This window comes from Leptonychotes weddellii, chromosome 5, assembly GCF_054177405.1.
Source record: "Leptonychotes weddellii isolate Sample4059 chromosome 5, ASM5417740v2, whole genome shotgun sequence".
Lineage (NCBI taxonomy): Eukaryota > Metazoa > Chordata > Mammalia > Carnivora > Phocidae > Leptonychotes > Leptonychotes weddellii.
The window spans coordinates 159,467,814-159,492,348 of record NC_138373.1 but is presented as its reverse complement, the minus strand read 5'-3'; the positions used below and the strand labels follow the sequence as shown (position 1 = coordinate 159,492,348).

General features: G+C 58.2%; 2 protein-coding genes across 5 annotated transcripts in view; one reads left to right on the top strand and one right to left on the bottom strand.

Moving 5' to 3' along the window:
- Window positions 1-834, bottom strand: part of MOV10L1 (Mov10 like RNA helicase 1) — a 46,885-nt gene extending 46,051 nt beyond the window's left edge. The window contains exon 1 of the mRNA XM_081819018.1: window positions 790-834. Coding sequence (XP_081675144.1) covers window positions 790-834 — 45 coding nt within the window. The remainder of the gene's footprint in view (window positions 1-789) is intronic.
- A 1,313-nt stretch (window positions 835-2,147) lies between these two features.
- Window positions 2,148-24,535, top strand: MLC1 (modulator of VRAC current 1). Of its 4 annotated transcripts, none has more exons than XM_031021999.2 (12): window positions 2,148-2,606; window positions 2,796-3,165; window positions 4,482-4,571; window positions 5,602-5,655; window positions 7,238-7,339; window positions 13,483-13,581; window positions 13,988-14,059; window positions 14,853-14,969; window positions 17,079-17,135; window positions 17,673-17,795; window positions 21,167-21,316; window positions 22,451-24,535. In XM_031021999.2, the coding sequence occupies exons 2-12, from the start codon at window positions 2,986-2,988 to the stop codon at window positions 22,523-22,525; spliced, it is 1,119 nt and encodes a 372-aa protein (XP_030877859.1). In that variant the 5' UTR covers window positions 2,148-2,606; window positions 2,796-2,985; the 3' UTR covers window positions 22,526-24,535. The 4 variants fall into 4 exon arrangements, with proteins under 4 accessions (XP_030877859.1, XP_006750760.1, XP_030877857.1 ...); XM_006750697.3 differs by having other exon boundaries at window positions 2,149-2,606; window positions 2,855-3,165; window positions 21,164-21,316; XM_031021997.2 differs by having other exon boundaries at window positions 2,149-2,606; window positions 21,164-21,316.

The following is a 24,535-nucleotide window of genomic DNA, read 5'->3' as shown; positions in this document are numbered from 1 at the left end:
CGTGCTGTCGTTCAGTAGATCAGCCGGGGGGCCCCGGGGTCAGTGTGACTCACACTGACCTTTAGTAGATCAGCCCGGAGCTCCCCGGGGTCAGTGTGACCCGTGTGCTGTCCTTCAGTAGATCAGCCCGGGGCTCCCCAGGGTTGGTGTGACCTGTGTGCTGTCCTTTAGTAGATCAGCCTGGGGCTCCCCGGGGTCGGTGTGACCCGTGTGCTGTCCTTTAGTAGATCAGCCTGGGGCTCCCCGGGGTCGGTGTGACCCGTGTGCTGTCCTTCAGATCAGCCTGGGGGCCCCGGGTGTGTGTGTGTGTGTGACCTGTGTGCTGTCCTTTTAGTAGGTCCAAGGGCAGCCTGAGCGTCGCTCGTCCATCCATGCCATGTTGTTATGATTCCCCTTGGAGAGCTGTGAAGGTCGTCCTTCCCCAACATCTCAGAAGCCCGATGAAGTCCACATCTCAGACCAGCACTGGGAATGCATCCCAGAGCGGGAAGGTCCCAGGGTTTTCCCGGGTTGGGGAGGAAATAGGTACCCAAGGCAGAGGCTGTTGGCCCTGGTTGCGCTTCCTGCCAGGGTGCCAAGGAGAGGCTTGGACAACAAGGGTGGTTTGCAGCAGGGGTGTCCACTCCATGAGACCGTCCCCTGTATCCATCAGCCCTGCATTCTGGGCACTTCAACTCGGCTCTTCAGCTGGCCCATGTGGATGCCCAACAGACCTGTCCACCTTGGCCTCAGAAGCAAACCGCAGCCTCCTCTGTGTCGGCTGAGACACACTGCACTTGCACTGCTCACACTGGACTCCTGACCCTCTCGCCCCACGTCATCCTCACTGCACATTGCGTGGGCACTTCCAACGGCTCACCACCTCTGGGCTCCCCTGCCATCCTGGCCAACGGCCTGCTCTGTACCCAGCGGCCGGACGCTCCTGTGCCAGAACCTTCCGGAGGGTCCGCCTCGGAGTCTGTGTTGTGTCCACAGCGGGCGGAGCCAAGGCTGTGTTCACGGCCACAGGGGCCTCGTCCCTCACGGGATGGCTACGCCCATTGTCCTCCAGCCTGGCCACCTCAGGACCTTTGCACCTGTGGCACCTCTGTTCAGCTCTCTGTGAGACCCCTCTCCTGGTGTTGTGCGTGTCTGCTCAAAACGCCTGCTTCTCATTGAGGCTGCCCTGACTCACCGACTTACTTCCCGGCACAGAGCACACAAACTCCGGTGCACCCATTAGCACGTAAACTCTGCGTGGGAAGGACTGGTCTGCACTCTGTAAACATTTGCTGAATAGCAGTGAAGATGTTAAAACATGAGTGGGATCTCAGCAGGCAGAAAAGGGAGGAAGGGCATTTTAGGAACAATAGTTGGTGGGAGAAAACAGGATTTGTTTTGCAAACTGGTATTGCCAACAGAAACAAGGAAGCACTTCTCCAGGGCCTGTGACTCCAGAGCCTCGGGGAGTTTGCTCCACCATCTCTGATTCGAGGCAGCCTGTTTGTATTTCTTCTTATAGAACAGCCTTGGGAAGGCGCGGCAATGGTGAAATCTGCTTGACTTTCTCTTCAAACGAAAACACGAAGGGTTCAATCTGGTCAGACTGATTCCTACTAATTCAGTTATTCAGAAGACAGTAAGGGGCACCTGGGTGGCACAGTCGGTTAAGCGTCCGACTCTTGGTTTCGGCTCAGGTCATGATCTCAGGGTCGTGGGATCGAGCCCTGCATCGGGCTCCAATAAGAAGAGGAGATTCGCTCTCCTTCTCCCTCTGCCCCTCCCTCCATCTCTCACCAAAAAACAGTCAGTGAAGAAGTTTGGGAGGTTTTTCCATCTGTTCAAAACCTCTTCTTGACTTCCCAGGTTGTGGTTTGTGAGAATTCTCATCTCTGCTTGGTGGAGAAACTAAGACAACAGAGTTCGTTATTCAAAACCGATGCCTTGCTTAAGCTTTATGTGGATTTGCAGTTTGAGGAGCTGCTTGTTCAGAATGCTTGGATTCGAGCCATCTTGTGGCTTCCATGTGCACAAAGACTCCGTCGCTGTAACCGTCAGGGCGCCAGTGTCTCCGGGCCAAGTATGCTCCCGTCCTTTGTCTTTGCTCAGGGAGCAGAACTAAGAGGCCCCGCAGGAGTGCCGGGCTGCCCACGGGAACCAGTGAGGCCCAGTTCCAAGCAGGTCAAGGGCCACGCCGGCCGCGTGGAATGTGCAAGTGTGTGTGCGCCCTCGTGAAGGGGGCCTTCCTCTGGGGTCCCAGAGCAGGGGGTCAGCCGCCGGAGAGGGTGTATTACAAGGTCGTGAAGAAGAAGCTGCTTGTTTCAAGCGCCCCCCGCCCCCGGTTCTGAGCTCGGGGAGGGACGCTGCTCTGCCGTGAGGCCCGCCAGACCGAGACCGGCCGCCCTGCGCAGCACCGAGCGGAGCTGGGCCGGGTCGGGGGCGCCCGCGCTTACACAACCACCCCAGAAACTCTGGGCCTCATTGAAATTCGGGAAGCGGCGCTCCTCGCCCGGCTCCAGGGCGGCTCTGCCGGGCTTTTGTTCCTCTCCGAATAGCCGCGGCTGGAAGCCCAGAGCCGGCTGAGTCCGAGCAGCCCAGACGCCGGCGCTCGGGCCGCCGCCGCCGAGGTAAGCGCGCGGGCTCCGTTCGCCCCCGGAGCGGCTTAGCGTGCTCGGATCCGAGCAGGCGTGGGACCGGGAACGAGGCGGCTGTGGCGGGCGCAGGTGGGGGCGCCGGGGGCCGCGTCGCCCAGGCGCTGACGGCTGCTCGGCTCTGTGTTCCTGGGAGAGGACTCAGGTGCATCTTGTTTCCTTCAGGTTTACTGCATTTGGTATGGATGGTATTTCTTTTTCTGAAAACAACTTCCTTTAACTAGACTCGTCTCAGAGTGGTCCCAAATGAACGATTATTTCATTGCTGGTGCGTAAGTGGCAGCCGAGGGGACCCCAGAGCCGCAGGTGTTGCTGTCCCGGGGCCTCTGATGCCAGTGTCTACGGCCTGAGCGCCATGACGCGGGATGAGCAGTGCGGGGAGGAGCTCGGCTACGACCGGATGCCCACCCTGGAGCAGGGCAGGCTGGAGGCCGGGAGCTACGCCCCCGACGCCAAGCCCAACGACCTTCAGCTGACCACGAGGCTGCCCCCGTGCCTCAGCCACAGGACGTGGGTCCTCTCCGTGTTGATGGGGGTGAGTAGCTCCTGGCCAGGACCAGGGAGGCATCGTCCACGGCGAACTGTCCCCCTGGGAATCCACGCGGCCTGGGAGAGCGCAGCTCCGGGGCTGCTTCTGCTTCTGGGGAGCCTCGGGGGTGCTCCTGTGTTTACTTGGCGTGTGTGCTCGGGATTCAGCTCAGGAGCCTCTACCGCAGCCTCGGGGCTTCTCCGTGTTCCACCAGGCTTGGGACTGCCCAGGACCCATGCTGCCCCTCTGCGGGGTCATGGGTTGTGCCTCTGGGGGTCTGGAGTTGCGCTGCACAGATGGGAGGAGGGGCTGTGCCCTGAGGGCAGGCCTCTGGCAGATTGGAGAGTGGGTCAGGGTCTCCGAGGCGGGAAGCCGGGGCCCGCAGCAGGAGGAAGCCCCGGGGCCGAGGACGCAGGCTTGGGGTCGGGGACCTTTCCCTTCAGACGTGCTTGGGTAGGCACCTGACCACTGAAGGAGTCATTTCGGCCCGAGAGCAGGCTCACCTGGGGCTGGGCCACTGGACACACCTCTCTCTAGGCCGGACCCCAGGGCTCTGTGTGGCCAGGGCTGAAGCTAGGATCCAGGTAGGGCCCTCCCTCCACACTGGGCTTCCCCTGAGCTGTGACCCCGTCCCACTGGGACTGGAACCCCCAGCGGCCCGGGGTGCAGAGGAAGCCCCTCCTCCCGGCCCCCGGGCCCTGGACTCTGTGCACTGGCCACAGCCGCCGGTGGCCAAGGCGCATAATGCTGCTCATCCCCGCCTCACGTAGGTGTGTCTCGTGGTCTCCCTTGTTCCCCAGGCCTCCGGCCCCTGTGCTCCCATCACAGGGGGGCACACACGACCCCCGGCCCAGACCCAGAGCCTCGCCCTCGACAGTGTTCCTACGTCCCAGGCCTGACATGAGGCCTGGGCGCCCCTCACAGCCGGGAGGCCCTTGGCCCTGCAGTCATTTCCCGGCCGTCCGCTTGGATTAGCTTTGCAGAGAGCACAGGACGGAGTTGTCCCCCAGCCTCCGAGCCTGGCCCTGAGGGTGGGGATGCTAAGGCTCCTGAAATTGCACGTGTTGGGGTGAGGGTGTGTTCTGGGGAGAAGCGCCATTTCTTGCTTGAACTTTCCACAGAGGCCTCTCCCTCCCTCCCCCAAATACATGTGGAGGCCCTTAGTCTGACCCTGCGGGGGAAAGAGTGGGGGGAGTCAGGTGTGGCGGGATCTCGGCGTCCACGTTGGCATCGTTCTGTTACGTGGTAGTCAGAGGACTCGTCGAGCGCCTGATGTCCCGGCATGCCCGAGTGGTCACCTGAACTGTGTTGCTGTTTTGCAGAGCTGTCTGCTTGTGACTTCAGGGTTTTCGCTCTATTTGGGAAACGTGTTTCCCTCGGAAATGGATTACTTACGCTGTGCCGCGGGGTCGGTAAGCATCGCTCCTCGGTCGCACCTTTCAGTACCGGGATTTGAGGTTGTGCATTTGAGTTCTTTGCTCTGAGATTTGTGTGTTGCTATCACTTGCTGACTTTAGTTTCAGGTAAGATTTGATGCACGTCTGAGTCTCTCGCCACAGACTCCCGGGTGGGAAACGGCCCTTGAGTTTCCAGCAGCTGCGTGCTGCCCGTGAGCTGGCAGGGCGCCTGGTCTCTGCTCCCTTAGGACAAAGCTCCTTGAAAGAATTTGACCCATCCCCTGCTGTTCTCTCTGGAGCCTTCTAGGTGGCCCTTTGTCACCACTGGAGTGGCCCTTCTTGGGGGTCCCAGTGATGTCTGGCCCAGATGCTCCCGGGCAGCACTGACCTAGGCTGGACATTTCAGCAAAATCCTTGGTGGTGCCCTTCACCCTCCAAGTGACAGGCCGGGGAGACAAGCCACGTGCCCCACCGGTTCCCCTCCACCCTTGCAGGCTCTGTCCCCATAGCTCGAGGGGTCTGTGGGGGTCCTGGTGCCCGCAGGGGCGACACCTGGCACGGCCCACGATGCCCAGGCTGGTGCCCTTCCCTCCACCTCCCCACTGCCCTGACACCCCACGCTTGCCCTCACTCTTGCCTTCTTCCTCGTCCTCCACTTCTGTGGGGATCAACTGCAGGGTCTCCAACAAGAACCTCCTCGGGGCTCTGGGACTCCAGAACATTTCCACTTATTCACACACAGATGCGTTTCCCTCTTGGGGTAATTCTCAAGCTAAGACAAACTCACTCTTATGCAGTCGGTAGAGGCGACAGTCCGGCTCTAAGTGCGTTCAGCCCGTTTCATCTTTTCAGAAAAATTAAAGTTTTTCCAGAATAAATCATTTTGAAAGGCATGAGACCTTCCATTGCTGGTAGCAGCTCTGTGCCTGCGGCGGGTGGCCCTCGTTTGGCCAGCAGGTCTTGGGTCATTCCGGAAGCGTAAGCACTGCAGGTAGGGACGCCAGGTGGCTCGCCGCTGGCTCACGGAGCTCTGGTTTCCTTTCAGTGCCTTCCCTCAGCAATCGTGAGCTTCGCTGTTTCACGGAGAAACATCAGTGCGGTGAGTCCCGGCCTCCGTGCAGTCTCTGCAGGTGTGGGGACCGCAGCAGGGCTATGGGGGAGCCTCCGAGGGCAGGACGAGCCAGGCCGTGGGCTGGGGAAGCAGGCCAGGCAGCTGCAGGGCTGACGGGCACCCACCCGTGCGTGCGTGTGCGCGTGTGCATGTGTGAGCGCATGTATGTGCACGTACATGTGCGCGCGCGTGCATGCATGTGGGTGAGTGTGTATGTACATGTGCGCGCACACGTGCATGTGTGAGTGTGTATGTGCATGGACATGTGTGCGCGTGTGAGCATGTGCATGTACATGTGCGAGTGTGTGCATGTACATGTGCGCGCGTGCATGTGAGTGTGTATATACATGTACATGTGTGTGCGTGTGTGCATGTACACGTGTGCGTGTGTGCATGTGCATGTACATGTGCGTGTGTGCATGTACACGTGTGCATGTGTGTGTGCATGTACATGTGTGCGCGCGTGCATGTGTGTATGTGCATGCACATGTGTGCATGTGTGTATGTGCATGTGTGCGCGCGTGCACATGAGTGTGTGCATGTACACGTGTGTGCGTGTGCACGTGTGAGTGTGTATGTGCATTACACGTGTGCATGTGTGAGTGTGTGCATGTACACGTGTGTGTGCATGTACATATGTGCGCATGTGTGTGTATGCATGTGTGCGCATGTACACGTGTGCATGTGTGAGTGTGTGCATGTACATGTGCGCGTGCGTGTGTGTGCATGTGCACGTGTGCGTGTGTATGTGCGTGTGCGTGTGTGTGTGCGTGTACACGTGTGCACGTGTGCATGTGTGAGTGTGTATGTGCATGTACATCTGCGCACACATGCATGTGTGAGTGTCTATGTGCATATACATGTGTGCACGCATGCATGTGTGATTGTGTATGTGCATGTACGTGTGTGCACGCGTGCATGCGACTGTGTGCATGTACACGTGTTTGCGTGTGCATGCGTGAGTATGTGCATGTACACGTGTTTGCGTGTGCATGCGTGAGTATGTGCATGTACACGTGTGCGCGTGTGCATGTGTGAGTGTGTATGTGCATGTGTGCACGTGTGAATGTGCGTGAGAGTGTGTGTGTGCATGTACATGTGTGTACACGTGTGTGTTTGTGCACACGCACATGGAAGGGTGCACCTCTGCTGCTGGCAGCCCCCGTGCCCCCCACAACAGGGCTTCCTGTACCCTCCCCCGACCCCGAGGGGCTGCAGGGCATCCTCCCTGGCTAGTTGTGTTGTTGTTTTTAAAGTTTTACTTATTTATTTTACGGAGAGAGAGAGAGTGCAAGCATGGGAGGGTGGAGGGGCAGAGGGCGAGGGAGGATCTCAAGCAGACTCCCCGCTGAGTGTGGGGCTCGATCCCATGACCCTGAGATCACGACCTGAGCCGAAATCAAGAGTCAGATGCTCTACTACTGAGCCACCCAGGTGCCCCCCCTGCCCACTGCACATTCTTATGAGTCATATTCTTGGGATTTTTTAATTAATGACCTGGAATTTGGTTCAACGATACCTTTAATTTTTTAGTTATGCAAAAAAGAGTGACCCCTGTCTTGTTTTCCAGATCCCTAACTTTCAGATCCTGTTTGTGTCCACGTTCGCCATCACCACTACCTGCTTGATCTGGTTTGGGTGCAAACTGGTGGTGAACCCCTCAGCCATAGACGTGAGTCCCCGGGTGGGGCCATGGGTCTTCCTGCTGCCACGGGTGCCGGGGGCTCTGGTCCCGCTGAGTCTGGGCCTGAGAGGGTGCTGTCGCTGGGTTGGAAATGTGCAGTAGTCACACGGTAGGTACACGAGCGTCCTAGCTCTGGAGTCCAGCAAGTTTTGAGAATTTTATTTATGCTTTTGAGAGTGGTCTTTGATTGTTGCATCGATTCCAGTGGATGGATTTGTCGATAACATCTTGAATGTCTTTTTTACCACGTATTTCATCAAATCTGTGATGCTGTTGATTGGACGGTGCACTGTCACTTTGTGTACAGCTAAGAAAAGTGGAAAAACCTTCCCATTTAAGCGATGATACCAGAAGAGAAGAGTCTCCTACGAAAGAGGACTCATCAGAGATACCTCAAAAAAACAAACAGAAAAGCCTTGTTTTATGGGAAATGTTGAACTCCTTTCTCTCAAGGTCAGGAAGAGGATGGGGTGGCCCTGAGGAAGTGTCAGCCAGGCCCCTGAGGCAGAAACATGAACACGCTCCCCTGGACTTGGGAGGGACACTCCTGTCACCATTATCTGCAGACGAGGGCATTCCCGCTGACTTTACCTTAAATTCAGTGCACGTAGCAAGGTCGCTGGGCATGAAAATCAGCGTACAACAAATGGGCCAGCAACAGAACATTTTGGAAAAGTAATTTAAATACAGAAATCATTTTACAGAGATAAGCATGAAGTTCCTGGGAATAAATCAGAAGGTTTGCGAGGCTGATCTGTCGAGAATCATAATCATAAAGTCTTACTGAGAACCAGGGCGTCTTCGTTAAATCAGTCCCACCAGGTGTGTGTGGGGGCGCCTCTCGATGGTGGCAGGACCCAGCGCGTATCGTGACCAAGGGCCAGGGACGGCAGCCCCCTGGACAGCACCTGGGGACTCACCCCACAACCAGGACTTCTTAAACAGCCGTCCCCAGAAGGCAGGGGAGCCCCCGCCGCCCGGGCCGGCCCGGACCAGCCCCACACGTGCAGACTGCAGCCCTGGATGTGGGACTTGCTGGTGCTGCTGGAGCCCGGCCAGGACAGACAGGAGCTCATGCTGCAAGGGGGACCCCTCCCAGGGCATGTGGGGTGCTCCTGCTGTGGATCCATGGGCGAAGGAGGAAAGCACAGTGCCCCGGGTGGCTGGAGGCACTTAGCCTCGCTGCAGTCAGAGGGGGTCAAGGAAACCACAGGGAGATGCCGTCTCCAGCATCGCAGGGCAGAAGCCATGGAAGGCAGAAGGAGCCTGCCTCCCATCTGGGACGACTCTCACGCCCTTTGGAAACAGTCTGGCGTCTGCTGGTATGTTGAGGAACACACACACGGGGACTCCGTGCACAACCCCCCGACAGTGCAGACCCCAGGGAAACATATGCACACTCGGCCAGGAAGCGTGGCTCTGGCAGCCGTGGGTCTGGGGCCCAAAACCTCGAACCTAAACAGACACTTGGTGTCCGTTCCCTGGACAGTGCCCCCAAATACACAGACTGGGTAGATGGAGGCGGAGAGCCCCACGCCACCCAGCCTTCTGCTCCAGCATGGCCAGTGGCTGCGACGCTGCCCGTCCTGGAGCTGGAACTCCAGTCGCTGCCCCACCCCGGCCAGCGCACAGGAATCACGGGTAACCAGGCCCTCGGGGGGCTCCTGGCACGTGAGGGTCAAGCCACAGCGCACTGCAAGTGCTGTTTGTGGTACTGAGGACACGTGCTCTAACGCCTGAACCGCCAGTGTCTGGGGATGCGTGTGTGCGTGTAAACGCACACACGCACACACGTGCGTGAATACGCACTCGTGCGCGCACACACACACACGTGCATGCGCACACACAAGTGCACGCACACGGCACAAGATACATGCGCACAAGGCACGCACACACAACACACGTGCACGCGCACACGCACACATAAGTCATGCACACACAAACACGTGCACACACGCATGCACACGCACGCACACACGTGTATGCATGCCCACGGGCACACACAGACACATGCGCACACGTGTGCGCACACAGACACACGCGGAAATAGGAAGCCACGGGAGGGACAAGATATCTGGGGCTCCCACACGCCTCGTCCCTGCTGCGCCGGGCCCTGGGTGAGCACATCTTGATGTCCCCACGCGGTGTACGCAGGAGAGCCCATCTGTTCCCCGCCGTCCCCCATCCAGCTCCCTGTGAGTCTGTGCCGTGTCCTCAGTGGGGCACCGTCTCCCCAGCATTCTTCGGGGGTGGATCCAGGTGGCTCAGCTGCCGTGAGTGGGGCATGTCCACGTGTTTCTGCGGGGTCTCCTACTCCAAGGAGCACACTCTGCCTGCACACGCACAGGAGCGGCCCGGCTCTTGCCCTCCCTGCCTGCTCAGGCTTCTCAGATCCCACAAGCTGCCCTGCGTCTGGCATCACCAACGGTCTGCTGTGCCCCAGGGAGCACCCCAGTGGCAGCTGCTTTTTACTTCTCTTCCCTGGTCTCATCCCCGCTGCTCCTGAGCACCTGGTTCTCTGCTGACCTCCTGAGCTTCCTGCCCCGACAGCTGCCCGGTCTCGCCCTCGGCCCACTGGGAAATTGGTAAATTGAGGTTGTCCTTCTCTCCTCGAGCCCGGGACTTGTGCCCTGCCCTGTCTGTCCGTGGGGCACGCTCCCCTCCCCGTCCTTCAAAGCCAAGCCCTCGGACTTCAAGAATACTTCACAACAGGTTTATCGAGTTCCTCCACAGCTGCACCTGGGATTGCATTATGATCATTTTAAGTTTATAAAATAATTTTGTGACAAGTAACATCTTTGTTATGTTAATCATCCTGGGCAAGAGCCTCCGTGGTCCCTCCATGTATTCAGGTCATCTTCCGGGTCCTGTCTTAGGGCCTCAGTGTTTTGTGTATTCTTGGTCAAGTAATCCCTACATCATTTACAGATTTTGTTGCTAGTAGGGTATCTTATTTCTTAAATGATATTTTCAGATGGATTATTGGAGTATAGAAACGGGATTGATTTAATTTTTTTCTTTATTTTGAAATATTTTAAGACTCAAAATAATTTGCACAAATAGTAGGAGAGTTCCCGTGTGCCCCTCCCCAGGTTCCCCAAGCAACAGTGTCCCACATAATCAGCCAAGAGATTGACCTTTGCTGCTGAATATTCACTTAGGTGAATGTTCAAACAGTACCAGTTTTTATTTTTATTTTTTTAAAGATTTTATTTATTTATTTGACAGAGAGAGAGACAGTGAGAGAGGGAACACAAGCAGGGGGAGTGGGAGAGGGAGAAGCAGACCTCCCGCGGAGCAGGGAGCCCGATGCGGGGCTCGATCCCAGGACCCTGGGATCATGACCTGAGCTGAAGGCAGACGCTTAACGACTGAGCCAAATGGTACCAGTTTTTAAATAAGAAGGGTCTTTCATCAGTTGATTTCGTGTCTGGAAACTTTGCTGAACTCTCTTATTCTTCACAGTTTTTGTGGGTTGTATGGGTTTTTCTGTGCAGGTGAGCACGTCACCTGTGGGCATCCCCTCAGTCCTCCCACCGACTGGCTCGCTCTTTCTGTGGAGCTGTGGCAGGAAAGAGTGGGGCGTCTCTGTCTTATTCCTGTCCCCACATGAGTTGCATCCAAAGAGTCTCTGTTATAGTTTTGATGTGTAACTCTCACCAAGTTAATAATGTTCTCTTTAAGTGCTGGTTTACTGTGAATTTTTCCATTTTAAAAATATAAACAGGAGTTGAAGTTTAATAGTTTAATTTTGCATGTGTAAGATGATCTTTCCTTGCTTAGTTTATTAGATGGATAGATTTTTCTGGTGTTGAGCCTTTCTTTCCTGGAATAAACCTCCCCTGATGACAACGGTGTTTTTGTAGATATTCAGATATATAGTTGGTACTGTGTTTAGGATTTCTGCATCACCTGGTGAGATGGGCCTAGGTTTCCTTCTGCCACTGGACCATAAAGTAAACGAGGCAGCACTGATCTCTTCCGTGTTGAGGAACAACGCGATAGGGCGAACGGCTTCTTGAAGGTTGGGTAGAACTTACCTGTAGAGTCTCCCCCCAGAGCCGTTGCCGAGGGAGGACGTCATTATTAGCATCGAAGTTCTGTTTCTTCTTGTGCCAAAGTTTGGCTTTTCTCTCTTTTTTTTTTTTTTTAAAGATTTTATTTATTTATTCATGAGAGACAGAGAGAGAGAGAGAGAGAGAGAAGCAGAGGGAGAAGCAGGCTCCCCAGGAGCAGGGAGCCCGATGCGGGACTCGATCCCAGGACCCTGAGATCATGACCTGAGCCGAAGGCAGACGCTTAACCGTCTGAGCCACCCAGGCGCCCCTTGGCTTTTCTCTTTTGATCAAAAATTTCTCCATATCATGCAGTTTTTCAAAATTATGAGCATGTAGTAGCTTGTAAATTGCTCACTATTTTATGTGTGCTATCTATAATTTCTCGTTTTCGTTCCAGAATTCCATTTATGTCTTTATTATAGCTACCTTATTAATCTTCGCAAAGAACGAGCTCTTCTTGGGTTTGTTCGTGGCTGCCATTCTGTTTACTGGTGGCCGTCATTCCCGTGTCTCCAGGGCTGCTTCTGGGTCGGCTGGCGGGGGGCTCGGTGTGCTGTGTCCGTGGTGAGCTGGCAGCCCAGATTAGCTGCATCTCTGGCTTAGCTGCATCCCAGATTTGACACGTAGCATTTCATCCTTGTTTGGTTCTAGGTGTTTGCACGTTTCCTGCTTTGCCCCTCCAGACCCACTTCCCACGCACTGCCTCCCTGTCTGGGCCAGGGAGGTGGCATGTGTGCCCGTGAGAGAGGGAGACAGGACGTTAGCGAGTGGTTAGTGTGTCCGAGCCCTCCGCGGTGTGGTGGGATGGGGGCTGGGTCCCTCTCACGGCCACTCCCTCCCTCCCGGGTCCTCACTGGCCGCGCCACCCTTGTAGGTTTCCCGTGGTTCCGGCTCCTCTGGTTGAACTTCCTCCAGTCCCTCCTCGTGGCTGTCCCTGGGCTTCTTGCCAGGAACCTGATGAAACAGTCCATGGGATTATTTTTTAAAGTCTTCCATTTGTTGATGTTTTCTGATGTTACTGTTATGGTCAGAACGCACAAGCTGTAGGGTAGTTTCTTTGGAATTTACCAAGCTTTATTTTGTGGCTTAATAGATGGTCAGTTTTTTGTTAGCGTTCCACCAAATACTATAAAAGAACAAACGTTCTCTTTTATTTTGCATGTAGGGTTCTGTAGATCAAACATATTAATTTCATCTGATTTTAAACGTAGGTTTTATTATCACTCAGGTGTGCTGAGGCCTGCGACCAGGAGACAGCCGCCATCGGGAAGATAGCTTATCACTCACAGCCCCCAGGAGGAGGCGGCGCGCCGTGCCCAGGCTGGGGGCCGCTGGGGGAAGCACCAGCAGGCAGAGCGGGAGGGGGACGAGGGCAGGAGCCATTCCTGTGGTTTCCGCAGGAAGGAACGGACAAGGCAGGTGAACAGGCTTAGGACTGGCCTGCGTGAATACCGACCACGGGTTCCCGGGCTCCCCTGGTTGTCGGGCACCTGCCCTGGGTGGTGGGAGCAGGTGAGGGAGGCGCCAAGGGTGGGAGCCCCACAGAGGGGGTGGTGGGCCGGGGCTCTGGGTCGGCTAGTTTACATACCCTACAGTTAAATTAACTTTTTTTTTCTTTCTTTTAGCATTTTGTTCTATGGTTATTAACAGAGGTATAGATTCCTATAATTGCCAACACAATCAAGATATGGAACAGTTCTACCACCCCCAAGACCCCGGTCTCTTCAGTTTTTGGCAATTATGCATAGAGCTGTGTAAAGGCTCACTGATATGAACTTAAGTTTTGTATCTTTAAATACCCAGGAGGGGCAAACCACTAAGGAAGGTTTAGATCAGGGATCAGCAGACTACAGCTCAATGGCCAAAGCCAGCCTTTGGGCTAAGAATGGTTTAGAGAGAGAGACTCAGAGTCAGAGGGGGTGTGAGGCCCCCGGGCCTAGCATCTGGCCTTTGACAGGAAAAGCTGCCCGGAGCTTTGAACAGACTTCTAAACCTGTCCGCGGGATTATCTACATTTACAGAATAAAAGTGAAAAGAGCCTGTTTCATAGACATATGTGTTCTCTTTTGGCAGATAAATTTTAATCTGATTCTGCTCCTTCTGTTGGAGCTTTTCATGGCGGCCACGGTGATCATCTCAGCACGATCGAGCGAGATGCACTGTAAGCAGAAGGTGGGTCCAGCCCTGCGCTGCGCGGGGCACATGCCTGGCTCCCCAGAGCACGGGTCCGCAGGAGGGTAGGCTGCCCCAGGACGCCCCATGCAGCCCCACATTTCCAGGGAGTCACGAGGCTCATGGCCTCAGGGAGGCAAAGTGGAAGATGCAACACGACCTCCCCATCGTGTGATTCTGGTCCAGAGCCCAGTGTTTCCCGTGGAGAGACCAGTCCGCTGAGCATGTCACCTTGAGCACCAGGACTGCAGCGGTTAACCCCGTTTTCACAGGCAGGGAGAACATCGGAACTCAGAGCACAGCCAGCCGGTGCCGAGAGCAGGGGCGGCAGCTCACCTGGGGTGCACCCCCCGCCCCCCCGCAGCACCTGCGACGTCACCAGACCAAACGTGTTGTTTCCTTTCAGGGTCCCACGCTGGATAGCACCAACATTCTGTATGAAGTGACATTTCCTGCCCGGGTCCTGAAGTCCTACTCAGTAAGATAATCTTTCCTCTCTGCCTGTTGTTTTCCTTTACGTGGGGGAGGTCCGTGATGACACAGCATCCTGAGTGACCCTGTGTCCCCAGGGAGTCCTTAAGTTCACCCTCTTCCTGCCAGGAGGGTCCTGGTTGGAAGGGTAGGTGACGTGGCCACCCTCTCTGGTTGCCTGTGTTCCCAGACTTGTTCTGATAACCCCCCGCTCTGAGCGTGGCGTTCCTCGTTTCTGCTTTGGCTCTGGAGCTTTTGGCTGGGGTTTGGAGCCGTGTCCCCAGACACGTACAAGTTTCCTTCTCGCGTCGCTTAGCGACCCTGCATCTGCTGCAGGTGCTGGCCGTAAAGTCTGTGTTGACTGGGTCAGCGGTTGGCCCCGCGGGCTGTGTCTTCCTGCCCCGACGCTCAGCTCCACTTGTGTTTGGGGGCGCTTCTGTCAGCAGCCCGGGACTGCCACCCTCTGTGTGGCCTCGTGGACGCAGATCCTCACGTGGGGACTGCGTCACCGCACTGCCACGTTTATACTGAGCTTTGCCACCTCTCTGTTTTCTGGCTTCTTTGCCTTCTGCCGCCTTTCCCGCCTGTCTTTGAATTGGTGGGAGTGTCGTCCCTCCTTCTGCTTTTTTCCTTTTCCCACTAATTTTGAATTGGAAACTAGGCATTTTTCGATGTTCTCTTAGAGGTTATCATCAGCATTTCAACATGCTGGCTCCTTTGCCCTCTTCACGCCCCCTGTCCACCTGCCGCACACGACACGCTTTCCCTGGGTGACCCCGCCTGCGTGCTCTGCCCCCCAGGTCATCGAGGTGATTGCCGGTGTCTCTGCCGTCCTGGGTGGGGTCATCGCTCTGAACGTGGATGACGCTGTCTCGGGGCCACACCTCTCAGTGACGTTCTTTTGGATTTTAGTGGCCGTGAGTACACCCTGGGGGCCTCATTGTCTGATGAGCAATTCTGTCGTCGCTTACCGAAGTTAACGTTGCTCAGTGTTGAACTGAAATGCCCAGCGCCTCCCATTCGTGGCCACAGGCAGCCTTGGCAGGTGTGGGCTCCTCACCACCACGTGGAACAGTTGAGATCGACCCTGCACGCCCGCATTCGCACCGTCATGTGACAGGCCCCGTGCTCCCAGGCGTGGTCACCCCAGGGCTGCTCAGCGCGTCCCTGCAGGAGGGGCTGGTTTGTCCCACGCTGCTGTCCAGGGCCATCCCGTGTGAGCAGACAGGACGCAGTGAGCATCCCTGGCCTCGTCCTTGTGCTCTTCTTCCTGGGGCTGCCCGACGGCCTGTGCATTCAGCCGCAGGAAGGCCGGGACTGGTGTCTCCTCCAGACGCCGGGGCTGGACTCCTGCTGTGTCCCAGGGCTCAGAGCAACACCGTGGGCACCTGTGCCCAACCTCGCCGAGCCCTGGGAACCAGCCGCCGTGCTCCCCGAGGACTGGAGCCTGGGGAGAGAGAGGACATGGCCGGAGCCACGCACCTGGCCACTGGCTGCTAGTGCACAGTGGGGCTTGCAGAGAAGAGAGCGTGCCTCGGGTCTGCCCGGGCCTGCGAGCACAGCTGCGTGTGTAACCTGGGAGGACCTGGGATTACAGCCTCGGGCTACTGAGCATAGAGACCTAACACTCCCCTAACGGTGGTGAAGAGACTCGCCTGAGCAGCCCCGTTGACATGCTCGGTGACCACACATCACAGAGGACGTGGCCGTTGCCCCCAGACCGGCCTCCCTGGGCCTTCTCCCCAGCTGTGGAAGAACTGGCCAGGGGCGGGGGGGGAGGGGCGCGTGGAGAGGAAAGGATCCAGGGGTGGTCCGGGAATGGGAGAGGCCAGTCATAGACCAGGCAGGGGTCCAGGGCTTGGGGCCTGGCTGAGAGCCTGTCCCTTCGGCGTCCCTGGGCGGGCTGTGTGTGTGGTCTCCTGCCAGTCCGGAGCCTGGGGCTGGAGGAGCCGTCCAGCAAATCTGAGCCCCGCTCTTGGCTTGTTGGGGCCACCGAGTCTCTTCCTAACTGTCCGCTCCGCACCCACAGTGCCCCCTGCTTCCAGCCAGAGAGCTTGTTGGAACACCTTCGCCCCTACGCTCCTTAGAGGAGCAGGCTGGTGGCCCGGCCCACCCACCCCTGCAGCCATGCCCACACCCCGGCCCCACGGGGCTCCCCTGTCGTGCCCATGCCGGCACCTTCAGAGTGCTGCTCCCCTCTCAGTCCTCCCGCTGCGGAGCCTACCGTGTCCCGCTCAGCCTCAGCCCGAGCCCTCCCAGCGTCCAGGGGTCCGAGCCGCTCCCACGCAGGGCATGGCCGTTTCCTGTGTGGGCATGTGGCTGGGCAAGTAGAGCTTGGACACACTTGGGGCCGCGGGTTCAGCGGGCTGAGCGGGCCGGCACCGGGCTGCTCGGGAAGGATGCGTCCTCCTGCCGTGCTTCCCTGTTCCGGGATTGCGTGACCGGGATTGCGTGAGAGTAAACCAGTCCCGTCCAGTAAGACGCAGCAGACCTGTATCAGCTGCAAAGGGGCAGGGTCAGCGTGGTGGCTGGTCCCGGGGCTCCCTGAGTTGACCCGGCCGAGGCCACTCTGCAGCCCGCTGCTGTGCTCTTCAGAAACCCCCGTGTCGGCCGGAGGACGAGGGTCTCTGGTCAAGGAGACTCTAAACGCAAAGCAGGGTCACTGATTGCGTCCCGAGCCGGGAACAAAGAGCGCCTATGACAATCGGGAGGCTCTGGACACGGGCCGCACTGTGGAATCCGTGTGAAAGTTCCCCGGTGGGTGCTGGTTGAGGGGTCCCGGAGAACGCCTCCGTCTCAGCCGGCGCGCGCACAGCTGCGGAGGGCAGGCGGCCCGTCTCGGCCGGTGGAGCGATCCTGGGGCGGCTCCTCCAGCTTCTCTGCAGCCTCGGGGAGGCCACCCCGCTTCCGCCCGACCCAGCCCGGCCCCGCCGGCCCCGAGGATGCTGCCCCTCGAAAGAGGAGAGCCCGTGTGGGAGCCGACCTCCTCAGCCATCCCTTCTGAGGTGTGTTTTCTTTCCTCCTAGTGTTTTCCGAGTGCCATTGCCAGTCATGTCACAGCCGAGTGTCCCAGCAAGTGCCTGGTGAGTGAGGCCCTGTCCCCAGGTGCCCGGCCCCCTTCCCGGCTGCCACGTGACGGGCTCGCGCCCCCGGCCACAGCCGTTAAACGAGGGCGGACTGCCTGTGGAAACAGGTGGAGAGTCAGGAGAGTCCTGGGACGCAGCAAAGGGAGGGGGACGCGGCCCGCCAGCCTCAGCCTGCGTCCCCGCGTCCTGTCAGGCGGTCCATTGGCTGACAGGGACAGCTGCTCAGTCAGCCCGATCGCCCTGCATTCGTACTCTGCAGCACCCATGTGCCGTGTGCCCCGGAGCAGCCGGCACCGTTGTCTGACGGGCGCGGGGTTTGGCGAGGGCGCGGGGGGAGGCCATCTGCGCGCGTCACCCTCCCCACGGAGGGCATGCTTGTGTAGAAGTTGGGGAACTCGCGGGACACAAGCCGCGCCTGGGGTTCACGGGAGCCTCAGGCAGAACCCAGACGCAGATGTGGAGCGGTGGCGGTGAGGCCGCGGCTGCCAGGCCCGGCGGGCCGGCTGGAACGGAGCTCGCGTCTGCTTCCATCAGGTAGAGGTGCTGATCGCCATCTGCAGCCTCACGTCCCCGCTGCTGTTCACTGCCTCTGGGTACCTGTCATTCAGCATCATGAGAATCCTGGAGCTCTTCAAAGATTACCCGCCGGCCATCGAGGTATGTGTCCTGGGAACTCTGTGTGGACGTGGTGTCGCTGCCCGGGGGAGGAGCCGCCCAGGACGGGTGGCCCGGCCGAGCGTCCAACCTGCCGGAGCCGCTCCCGCCTGCGGCCCGAGCTGCACCTCACTCCTTCCCTCTGACAGCCAGGGGTCTGTGCTCCGCTCTCTTGCCCGTGCCGCCCCAGCCCTGCTCCGCGCAGGCTGCCTCTTTTTCTAAGCGTGGGCTATTCTGCCCGGTCTCACAGCCCGCCTGGACACCCTTCCTCTCGGTGCTCATGGGGCCTCCCGGCTCGCTGTAGAATCCACTCTTCATCTAGGCGTATGACGACCTTGCTGGGATTTCTGTTGGAATCCTGTTAGGTTTATAGATAAATTTGAGGAGAATTGAGAGCCTTTTCACATATGAACACGCCTATAACTAGGACTTTTCTAGAGTCTCTCCGCGGGCTCAGACACGGACTAGGCTTATCACTTAGATACCTTGCCTTGTTACCCGTATGTGTGGTATTTGCTCCCAAATGTTTATCATGAGAAGTTCCAAATATACAGAAAAACGGAAAGAATCCTGCAGTAAACACCAAGATTCCCCAGCAGTTTACGTGTTGTTTGTACACCCGTGTTTACACTGACGGCTGGGAGCACACATGCGTGTTGCTTCTGGGAAGCCTCTGAAAGGGAGTGGCAGGTGTCCAACCACGGGACCCTTCCCCGTAAACACTTCAGCGTTTCCCAGGGGGCTGCTTCCGCTCCCCACAGCCCCACACAGTGTCGCCTTCAGCCGTGCACACGGACCGTCCCAAGAGCGTGCCTCACGGCCGAAGCTTTTGGAGCAGGGCCCAGCCGAGGGCCACAACTTGCCCTCAAGTCTCTCGATTCAGCACAGTCCCCGCCTCTTCCCCCATGACACTGACGTTTTGGGGTCCAGGCCATGTGTCTGGGAGAAGGTCCCACGTGTGGATCTGTTTCCCGTGGTGCCAGTGGGAGTGGGGTCAGGACCACGTGTGGTCACCTCCCGCCTGGTTTGGCAGCAGCTGCCGGCGTGCTGGGGCGGGGGGGTGGGGCTCTCGCAGGAAGGAAATAACCGTGACCGCCGTGTGACCTGCAGATGCCGTGTCCCAGCATCTCGCATGGGCTTGGCCCTGGCGGCTGGCCTTGCCCGAGCCGCTGTTTTACACTGAGGGGTGAAGAAAGGTGACGGATGCCTGGCTCTCGTGCCCCGCGTCCCCGATGAGCTGGCACGCGGTGTGACCCGTGGTGCCCTTTCCTTCTGAGCGCCACCGAGGGCACACGGGCTTTCATTATTTGTACGGTGCTGCAGCCATTTTTCTCCGGTGCCCAAGCTAGCCCAGCCATGGCCAGAGGGAGCCCCTGCTCGCAGTCACCTCGTCCTGCCCTCTGCCCCTGGCGATCCCAGGCCCCGTCAGAGGGGACCGTACACACAAGTCAGGACCTGGGGGCTCTGTGCGCTCATTCATGCTGGGGCATCATTGCTTCTAAGCCTCTTCAGTGGACAGAGCTGAGAAATCTAGATTTTAAAGATCCTGAATTCAAAATGTATGTACTTGGGTTTTGTTAACTTGTGTTATTTTATATTTTGTCCCTTTTCTCTTTCTCCAAAAATCTTGTTTCCTGATAACATTGAACGTGTTTACTGTTTTATCTTATAACGCACGTAAAATGTTCGCAAGCCCATCACCAGGGCCACCAGCGGCAGCACCCCCTGCTGAGAAAGTCTGCAGCCTCCTCGGACCCCACTTAGGAGGTGGCCTCGCTTGCTCGATAAAGTAACCCCTTCTCTGGGCGTGGCTGTACGTTGGAAAAGTGCTCAAATGTAACCTTTTCTGTCTGTACCACCCAGGCTGGGAGCTCTCCCGTGTCTTCATGACGCGTGCGCACGATGACGTCGGGGCGGGGATGGGCCGCTCCCAGCCATCTGCTGAGAGGAACAGCTCAGTGCTCACAGGAGGTTTTGGGTCTGTGCGGTGCGTCATTAGGACGTGAGCTCGGAGAGGGACTGCCGGTCAGAGGGTGGACACGACTGTAGTTCTGTTAGATGGTGACGAGTCCCGCTCACAGGAGGTCCCGTGTTCCCGCCCAGCGCTGGCCTCGTCCACAGCCTGGCACGGAGGCTTGCCACACGGTTTTGTCATGCGGGCGAGGCCGCGCACCCAGTGTGGCTGCCGTGGCGTCTCTCTGGACACGAGTGGCCGTGGACTGCGCCTGGCGGTGCTGACCCCTCGTTCCCGGTGGACTCGCTTCTGTGCCCTGCCCACTTTCCAGGGGCTTGGAGCTCGACCAGGATTTGGGAGGCCTCCGCGGGGCAGCTGTGATTTTTGTCCCAAGGAAGTTTCTGTTTGTTTATGTCGTTAAGTTTGTCAGTATCTTGCTTGATTGCTTCTGGATTTTCCCTGGCGATGGGAAAGGCTAGTGCTTGCGTCCGGCAGGAGTTTGCCCCAGAGCATGAGGCAGCCGGCCTTTCCGTTGACTGGAACGCCCACCTCCTCCGCCCCCGTCTGAGATGCTGCCCTGATGACAGCTGAGCTTCTGTCCCTGTCGGGGCCCATTTCTGCGCCCGACGTCTCTCACATAGTCTGGTGCCGCCCTGTTCTGGTCGTGGACGTCTGCCGGCTGGCTTCACCAGCTGGCCACTGCTTGCCCAATTACCCGTCACTGCTTCTCAGGGTTACCTCACTTTTGTTGCATGTTTGTTTTTCTGTGTGCGTTTTCAGGTTGCCTGGTGGCAGAAAGCACTTGTTTCCTTAAACTGGGCTTGTGGTTAAATTTGTACCTTAACTTGAGGAGAGCTGTTTCCACAGTGACGCTGTACGGAGCTGGAGTTTTGTGTTAACATTTGGTTGCTTTGTGTCTCAGCCGAAGGGGAGGGGGCTCCGCCTGCTTTCCCATCACCCCCGCGGGTGCCAGGCACTCCCCAGACGCCTTCCCTCCAGCAGCCACCAGCCTCCGCTTCGGGAGAATCTGCTGCTGCCGTCCGTGTGCTTCTGCCCAGGGGCCGCGGGGCAGACTGCTCACACGTGCCTGGTCGCTTCACCCCACGTGGACACCCTCTGTCACCACACGGGGCTCTGTTGGTGGTTGTTTCGGGCCGTTTTCATGTTATCTGTTAAACCCAGGACAACAGAACTTAGAGCAGAATCGATTTTCTCGACTCCCTCGACTGCGAGCGGACGTGCGCGTAGCCGGCATCGATTCACACAACTCAGCCGAGTTCTCTCGGAAGGCCGCAGGGCCCGGGGCGCTGCCTGCGTCGCGTCCCTCGGCTGGAGGGCGCGGCCTGTCCCACGCGGCCCGGTGGCTGAAGGCCCGGCAGGCTGCACGGCTCACCACTCACCACCCGTTTCTCGCCAGCAGTCCTACGACGTGCTCCCTCTGCTGCTCATGCTGGAGCTGCTGCTGCAGGCCAGCCTTAACACTGGCACCGTCATCCAGTGTGTGCGCTTCAAGCTGGGCGCGTCCTGGGACGCCACGCAGACCGGCCGGCAGGAGCGCCCGGTGGGGGAGGTGAGTGGCCTTGGGCGCCATGACCGCCCTGTGCTGGTGGGGTGGCCCCACATACAGATCCATTCCTGAAAGGATTATGGACTGAATGCCTTCAGTTTCACTCCTACAGACGTGGACAAGAAGTTGCTCAGGACCCACACAGGCCACAGAAGTTCCTTCCCTGGCCCCTCTCGGTGGGGGGGGCCCACCCAGCCCTCTACAGGTGTGGCATCAGTGACCTCTGGCCAGCCTCTCTTTCGGGCTCAAGGCCACCTGGACCATACTCTGCCCCCCACAGCTGGAAGGCTGGGGGTCAGTGTGCTCCCCATGAGCTGCCCCCCAGAGGTGTTCACAACTGTGGACTAGGGAGGCCCCGGTGCTGCAGGGTCCTCCAGGGCCTTTGTGCGAGCGCGACCCTGCTCCCGCCATCGGCCCTTGCTCAGCAACCCCGGCCTCTCCATCCCGTCCCGTGCCTGCCTTCCTTCCCTGAGATCTGCAGACGGTGTCCTCTCCTTGTTTTTACCGGTGACGGCTGGTCTCCCGCGGGTCGGCGTTGCCCCCAGGCCCTGTAAGAGACCCACCTGGTTCTGGGTGGGGACAGCAACGCGCTGAGTCTGGTGAATGAGACCTCCCACCGGGTTCCAGAAGAGCAGGTCCAGAGGCTCAGGGCCCAGCAGCTGGCCTCCCCGTTCCTGTGTGGGGACCTCAGCCTCAAGCCTTCTCCTTCCCTGGCTGACAGACCCCTTCTGTGTGGGGGCACCAGTCCCCTGCCCCCAGGAAGAGCTTGGAAGCCCTCACCCCGCCCTGTGGTGTCTATTCTTGCCCCATCAGGGAGTATTTATTGGGCACCTACTGTGTGCAGATGCTTCTCTGTCTGCTGCTGGGATGCAGCCCCCGTGTCCTCAGCGGTCAGGCAGAGGCTCATGGTGGCCCCCCACCCACCCCAGAGCCCACCCCTGTCCAGGCTGCATTCCTGGGGGGACGTGGGTGGCAGAGGGTCAGGGACGTCCGTGTGCCCCCTCCCAGGAGTCCAGGGCTGTTTCCTGTGCTGTCACAGGCTGAGAAAAGCTCTCAAGGTAACAGGTTCCCGCCTGCCTGCTGCCGCGGGGTGGGAGTGGGGGCAGGAGAAATGACACTCTGCCTGTTTGGCCACAGGTGTCCAGAAGCCCCCTGAAGGAGTTCGACAAGGAGAAAGCGTGGAGGGCTGTCGTGGTGCAGATGGCCCAGTGAGCGTGGGGCAGGGAGACCAAGGCAGAAGCAGGGCCCGGCCTGGCTACCACCGTCTAACCAGGCCAGGCTGCAAGGTGGCGTTTTCATAGAGTAGTTTAATTCTGCTTACCACCAGTCTGTCGGTTCCTGGCTCCCGAGGCACCACCTCGCAAGCAGTGGGGCCTGCAGGTGAGGCCGGGCTCGTGCGGAACCAGACCCTCTCGGGCTGATACGTGGGCTCGGATGTGTGGACAGCCCCCTTCTGCTCCTCCGGCCCCTGGCCGGCTTCCCTGGCCTGTTCCCGTTGAGCAGACAGCGTACGTGCTGTGCGCAGCCCCACACAGGTCTTACGGGGTTTCTCTCCTGAGATGCGCCTGGACCAGAGCCCAGCACTGCTTCTGACAAGAGAGCACAGCTGTATGTTCCTGTCGTGTCCCCGCAGCCAGGGGGCCCCTCGTCCCCAGGGCTGTGGGCACACGGCAGCCCCACACCCACAGCTGTCCCTCTGTGAAGCCCACGTGCCCAGATGCCTGCCCTCTCTCTGTACCTGACCCGGTCATTCCGGAAGGACCCTGCCTGCTCGTGGCGCTGGTGCCTGTCCTGCCCGGTGTGCAGAGACCCACATCAGCACTGGCCGTCTGCACTTGCACCAGGGGCTTTCTACGCTAGGCGTGGCCCTAGCCACTGCCACAGCTCAGTGTTCTTTGTGGTGGGGCCACGTCCAAGGCTTGGAAAAGCTGGGCTCCATTTCCCAGTCCCATTGGCCTTGGTGATGCGGGTGCGGTGGATCCCTCCCTCCTGTCATGGGTTCTGCCTCCACTCCCATTACCATGTTCAAGATACCAGACGGATGCCCCTGGAACCCTCACAGGGTCGTCTCCATGCAGGCTCCAGCCCAGTCCATTTCCTAACCTTACTCACCTGAGGTCAGGCCCAGGCCGGGGGTCTCCTCCGTCTGTCACTGCCCCCGCCCAACAGCAGAGACAGGGTGGGTGTGAGAATAACATCTGCTTTAGTTAAAGTCATGGCCCAAAATTAGTTTGTGTGCCATCTCCTCGTCCCTGAGTATACCCGAATTTCTGGAAGCACAGTTAGCTTTTCCCAATTGATACGGGCGCTGATAAATCCCCAGTGAGCTGGGAGCACCTTCTGAAAGTGTTCTAGGAACTGTCTTGGGGCCGTGCTTTCATTCACAAGGCTACCCACCTCTTCTCCCCGTAGAAGGAGCGGGCAGCGCTCTGCGCTGCTGAAAGGTGCCGACATTTGCTCTTTGCTGAGCTGAGGTAGCCCATTAGTGAGGGCTGCCTGGGGCTGGCTGGGTGTAGACCTAGGTGTGGATTCCAGGGTCCTCCCTGGTTTCTCATTTCTGAGCCCAAGTGACTGGCTGCCCGTATTCAAGAGCACTCATGACGAGCTGGGTCATTTTGAAACAGGAGGGAAGCAGATGAGACACAGGAGAGGGGGACTGTCCTCCGAATGGCAGCGATAGCCTGTTCACGCACATGTGCACGCCCCCTGCCGCAGTCCAGGTCCCCTCCCCTTCCTGCGGCCTCCGCGCTGGGAGGCCAGGGGGATCTGCTCAGCAGCCTGGGACAGGAGCCAGAGAAGTAGCGTAGGCCATGCTGATGTCCTGGGGACAGAAAGTCTGAGACTTAGAGACGGAATTAGATGCCTGGGGGCTTAGCACTGGCTTGTACTTTATTTCAGAGAGCTTGAGAAACCCAGGCAAGTGGGGTTTTAGACATTTATAATTCTGTCTGTCCACTTTCATTTTCGTCTGATGTTGTTTAGTATCTCCTGCGCAATAAACGCTAACATGTAAATGCGGCCTCTTTCATTTTGGGTCTCTCAGGGATCTCTTTGCCCAGGTTCTGAAAAAGAGAGGTAAAGCACAGGAGGGCTGGTGGAGGTGAGGGCCATCCTTTATTTTGTGATTTATGCGAGGCCACGTGGAGGTGGGGACTGGTGAGCGCTTGCTAGTGAAGACTGGAAAGGGGCATAAAGACCCCTCCCTGCCCAGGGGAACTGCCC